The sequence below is a fragment of the Monodelphis domestica genome, chromosome 7 (assembly GCF_027887165.1).
Source record: "Monodelphis domestica isolate mMonDom1 chromosome 7, mMonDom1.pri, whole genome shotgun sequence".
Lineage (NCBI taxonomy): Eukaryota > Metazoa > Chordata > Mammalia > Didelphimorphia > Didelphidae > Monodelphis > Monodelphis domestica.
The window spans coordinates 69,558,251-69,563,984 of NC_077233.1; the positions used below are offsets into that span (position 1 = coordinate 69,558,251).

A 5,734-nucleotide genomic window follows, 5' to 3' on the forward strand; every position below is an offset into this window, starting at 1 on the left:
AACAGTAGAGTTTGGCACCCAGTTTGCTAGTGTAATTAGTTAAAATAGGAAGCCACTAGATGGGGAATGGGGAATTGTGTTGACTTCTGCTCTCCTCAAAGTTCAGATGGGGTGTTTATTTGTTAGTTGTTTTAATCACTTCCAACACCTTGCAATGCCATTTGGGGTTTTGCTTGCAAAGATACTGGGGTAAGATAGGGTTGCCATCTCTGGTTCATTTTTTTTTTTACTTTTGATTCACAACATTTATTTTAACAAACAGTTGAATCCTCAAGATGAACTAGATGCTGCGACAGCTGCTCTCTTGGGTTTAGGTGTTGTTCCTTCACGGAATCCATTCCTGAAACGGCGGTATACAATTTTTAGATGTCTCATTCGACCAGTACCAGTGGTGTTGCGTCTCTTAGCCTTTGCACTCCAGTTATACTTTCTCTTGCGTTTAGCAGGGTATCCACATTTGCCACATGTTGACTTCTGAAGGTGGTATGCCTTGGAACCACAACGACGGCACAAAGTGTGCGTCTTATTCCGGCGCTTACCAAAGGAAGAAGTCCCCTTCGTCATCTTCCTTCTGTAGCCGGGACCAAAGAGCTCTGGTTCATTTTACAGATGAGAAAACAGAGGCAAACAGTGACTTGTCCAGGATCACACAGCTAGGAGGTGTTTGAGGCCAGATTTGAACTGTGGAACTTGTGTCTTCCTGACTCCAGGCTGGGCATTCTATCCACCAAACTGCCTAACTGCCTCAAGTATCACAGAGATGTGTCTATAAAGTTAATCAGTACTGATAAAAATTCACCAAAGTTTTTGGAATGAAAAGAGTTAAGAGATGAATTACCAGGAACTTTGAAAACTATTTCCACAGTGAATATTTTATATTGTACTTGATAATGTGTGTTTTGTGTTTGAATATATTTATTGTTTCCTGGTCTCTCTTGTGGTGACTTTCCCTTAGGAGTATTTTCCTCATGATCCAAAGGCTGTCTTGTTTGCCGATTATGTAACGACATCCACTAAACAACTCAGAGCACAATTTAGGGCACACACTAATCTGTCATCTGTTTTGCACATTTTTGGCCCTGTTGACTGGATCAACAAATGTGGATGAACATTGACCTGTGAGCAGGGGATCAGGTCTTTCCCTCCAATGTCAACAGGACAATGTTTCCAGAAAAGAGGTTTGCACCATTATAGACAATGAAAGCCACACTGAAACTGGAAGAAAGCGGGGTGATAATTCTATTTTGTTAATGTCTCATTAATTCTTACAGTTGTGATAGATGGCATTTATAAAATATGGAAAGAGAAGGTTTGGAATTTCATAAAGAAAGAGGCAAATATCATATTCTGTTTATCTCTTTTCCCCCTGCATCTAAAAGGTAATCTTGACCTTATCTATAAGGTGATTAGATAATGGAAAGGGGGGAAAATTTCCTTCAAGTCTCTGATTATTTCTTGCAGTAACTCTCTCTAGGGCAGTGAGAATATATACAAGGGAAAAACTATATTGCAAGAGAAAATCTTTTTCCTCCTCTTCTTTGACCTCCTCCCCATCTTTCTGCTTCTCCTCTCCCCCACTGTTCCTCATCTTCCTTTGTTTTGTCTATATTTCTGTTTCATCTTGGTGTATTAGATACGGCATTCCTCTTTAAAGATTGTGGAGGGAAGAGAATAAGCATTCATCAAGGGCTTATTAAGTGCCAGGCACTATGCTAAGTACTTTACAATATTTTTTCACTTGAACCTTAAGATGTAGGTGCTATTATTATCCCTGTTTTTTTTTTTTTACATTTGGGGAAATTGAGGTAGATAGAAGTCAAGTGACTTGCCCATGGTCACACAGCTAATGAATGTCAGAAACTGTATTTGAACCCAGGAAGAATCTTATTGACACCAGGCCTAATTCTCTATCCACTGTTACCTACTTGCCTTGAGAGTCCTATAGATAGTGTCTCAGTATAATAAGTTGAAGGAAGTGGGAACATTTAACCTGGAGAAGAGAAGAGTAGATCTGGAATCAATTGTTGTTTAGTCTTTTTCAGTCATCTGACTCTTTCTGACCTCATTTGTGATTTTCTTGGCAAAGATATTAGAATGCTTAGCCATTTCCTTCTCCAGCTAATTACACAGATGAGGAAACTGAGGCAGAGTTAAGTGCTTTACCCAGGGTCATACAGCTAATAGGTATCCAAAGCTGAATTTGAACTCAGGAAGATGAGTTCTGGTGGTGGTGGTGGGGGGTGGGGGGGAAAGGGTAAAATTCTGAAGGGTAATTATTAGTATATGAGCCAGCAAATGAGCTCCAGGTCTTGTTAACACCAGTTGGCAGAATAACTTGGCAGCCTGCTGTTTCTCTCCCTGTGTTGAACTACCTGGTTCTTGTAGGAACAAAATGAAGAGCATTGGGCCATTTTGTGCCATGGAAGAGAAGAAGATGCATGGCTAAGTCACCAAATCATCCAGATCTAGAAATTCAGGAAAGTGAGCAATAGTTACTGACTGTGTGACCTTGGTCAAATCATGATTTCTTTGGACAAGTTTTCTCATCCCAAATGTAAAATTAAACAGATGGACCTTTAAGATTCCTTCAAAGTTCTAAATTCAATGACTTTTCTACTCATACATTATATTAATCACATTAGTTTGGCACCAATAATAATAGCTGACATTTATATGATATTTCAAAGTTTATTTTACTTAAAGTATCTCATTTGAATCTCACAACCTGAAGTTGTTAATACTGAAGGTATCCCTATTTCTATATGAAGAAACCAAGACTAAGAGAGGGAAAATAATTTACTTATGGTAACACTGATAGAGGCAGGTAAGTTAGGTGCTGCACGACTTGTATTAGTTCTTTGAGGTCACTTGGAAACCCACTGATACCATGTTGAATTAGTCTAAGGTTCCATTTATCCACTGACAAGATCATGTGGTCACTGACCATTTTATTCAGATCTTTTGGTTCTCCCAAACCAATGTCTCTCCTTCCTTCCTTCCTTCCTTCCTTCCTTCCTTCCTTCCTTCCTTCCTTCCTTCCTTCCTTCCTTCCTTCCTTCCTTCCTTCCTTCCTTCCTTCCTTCCTTCCTTCCTTCCTTCCTTCCTTCCTTCCTTTCTTCCTTCCTTCCTTTCTTCCTTCCTTCCTTCCTTCCTTCCTTCCTTCCTTCCTTCCTTCCTTCCTTCCTTCCTTCCTTCCTTCCTTCCTTCCTTCCTTCCTTCCTTCCTTCCTTCCTTCCTTCCTTCCTTCCTTCCTTCCTTCTTTCCTTCCTTCCTTCCTTCCTTCCTTCCTTCCTTCCTTCCTTCCTTCCTTCCTTCCTTCCTTCCTTCCTTCCTTCCTTCCTTCCTTCCTTCCTTCCTTCCTTCCTTCCTTCCTCCACCCTCCCTCCACTTTAGCTCCAAAATTCTCTGAATTTCCTTTATTTCTCATGTCTTAAAAATCAGGAAGGAAATTATGTGAAGGAAAGAGTGGTGCTATCTCCTCTACTTTCAAATGTTGTCTACTCCATTATCAATGCCCCCTCTATCAAAATATACTTTTGCTCAAGAGAGAGGACCATTTTAGAAGATTCAAAAAGAGTACTTCAAAATATGGGGGAATTTGACAAACCGAAGAATAGAGTTCTTTTATGACTTTTTGCCTAATAATATGGAAGATTAGGAAGGACTAAATGATTTATAAATCTTGAAGGTCTATGGATTTTAATATATCGAGTAACTGTGACATCCTCAGGGAAGGTACTCCCGCCAGTACTACAAATAACTCTCCTGTAACTTACTAGATGACTTTGGGATTATTAAACTCATCTATGAACATAGTGAGGCTTTCCAGCTTGGTAGAACATGCCAGAACTTTCACTGAACTAGGTTAGCTTTATGAATTCAGGCTGACCTCTATTTCACAATGAGGCAACAGAATCAGATTTTAATGGAATAAAGAGATATATAAATGCAAACTATTATACCTCTAGCCAGCATCTCTTTATCTATTGACAAACATTCTTTGAGCATTCAGTGCTGGACACTCAAAGATATAAATGAAACAGTTCTTTTACTCAAGAAGCTTAAATTATATAGGGATAGATAACATAAATAGATAGATGGAAATCTATTGCCTTTTTCAATAACTAATAATGACAATCATAAAAATTATAACTCACAGTTATACAATACTTTAGATTTTGAAAGGTAGTTTACACACATCCCATTTTAGCCTTGCAGTAATCTGAGAGGTAAGGAATACAGATATAATTAATTAACTTGGGCTCTTCTGATTGTTTTAGGAAAGTGGTAGAAACTGATGCCCCTATCTTTTTTTGCTCTAACCACTCACTCTCCCAAGAGTCTTTCTGGTGCTAGCAGGAAGGTCAAAGGCTCCTCTTGTAGGGGTGTGGGAGGCTCTGGTTAGTATGGCACCTGCTGGTTGCCACGGTAACTAGATTTTGCCACCCCCCTCCTTCCTTCCCCGCCAGCTACACACACCCTCCTCCTGCCCTCTACCATAATAGAACTTCCTCTGCTTCCTTGGGGAAGATCTGGCCTCTGCAATGCTGATAGACTTCAGTGCATTTCTGCATTTGGTTACTAGGTGCACCACTGGAACTTGTGATGTTATTTGGCAACGTTTGGAAACAAGACATGGCTTGCATGCCATGAAAGCCAGGATGTGCGCATACAGACAACAAAATGGCTCTGAGTACTTACCCTTCTCCAGGGTCTCTTAAAACACAAAGCAATGTTTTATTTCTATACAAATCCTTGGACTCAAAAGGGTTGCTGGCTGAATGAAAGGAAAGAGGGTGTAATTAACACTCTCCAACTTGAATAGGACTTAGTGGCGTGGAGTTTTGCCATGGCAGCTTGTCTCCTTTATGTTGTTCTGGGGTTTCATGGGAGTTTTGATATTCAGCTATCTTATTATGTACTGGAATAGCTTAGGAGAACGGTTGGATGGCCCAAACATGTAGAATGCTGTGGCTTGGAAGGGGCTTTGAAGATCCACTTTTCCAACTCTTTATACTCAAGGAAACTGAGGTCCAGAGCAAATAAGATAATACAACTAGTCAATCAGGAGACTTGGGTTCTAGTCAGCAACTCAACAGATATTTATTACAATTCTTTTCATATATACCCTTTTTAAAAAGTAGGTTTTATTGATGACTTTAACTTTTAGATTGTAGTAATTTCCAAATACACCATCATATTGGCATATTCAGGTTGTCCACTGAATACTTAGATTGTCTATCTTTTATTTTTGTCACATGGCTAATCCATTTCCTCCCTTCCTCTTTCCCGTCCCTTCTTCCTTCCTTCCTTCCTTCCTTCCTTCCTTCCTTCCTTCCTTCCTTCCTTCCTTCCTTCCTTCCTTCCTTCCTTCCTTCCTTCCTTCCTTCCTTCCTTCCTTCCTTCCTTCCTTCCTCCCTCCCTCCCTTCCTTCCTTCCTTCCTTCCTTCCTTCCTTCCTTCCTTCCTTCCTTCCTTCCTTCCTTCCTTCCTTCCTTCCTTCCTTCCTTCCTTCCTCCACCCTCCCTCCACTTTAGCTCCAAAATTCTCTGAATTTCCTTTATTTCTCATGTCTTAAAAATCAGGAAGGAAATTATGTGAAGGAAAGAGTGGTGCTATCTCCTCTACTTTCAAATGTTGTCTACTCCATTATCAATGCCCCCTCTATCAAAATATACTTTTGCTCAAGAGAGAGGACCATTTTAGAAGATTCAAAAAGAGTACTTCAAAATATG

The 5,734-nt window shown here is 39.9% G+C and overlaps 1 protein-coding gene across 1 annotated transcript; it reads right to left on the minus strand.

The window, feature by feature from the left end:
• Window positions 1–217: 217 nt before the first annotated feature.
• LOC100018462 (60S ribosomal protein L37) lies at window positions 218–606 on the minus strand. Its single transcript, XM_056803966.1, has one exon. The coding sequence runs from the start codon at window positions 562–564 to the stop codon at window positions 271–273; it is 294 nt and encodes a 97-aa protein (XP_056659944.1). The 5' UTR covers window positions 565–606; the 3' UTR covers window positions 218–270.
• Window positions 607–5,734: the final 5,128 nt, after the last annotated feature.

Bases quoted from the DNA above. Each gene is read 5' to 3' on its own strand.
- LOC100018462 (XM_056803966.1), bottom strand. From the start codon at position 564: ATGACGAAGGGGACTTCTTCCTTTGGTAAGCGCCGGAATAAGACGCAC.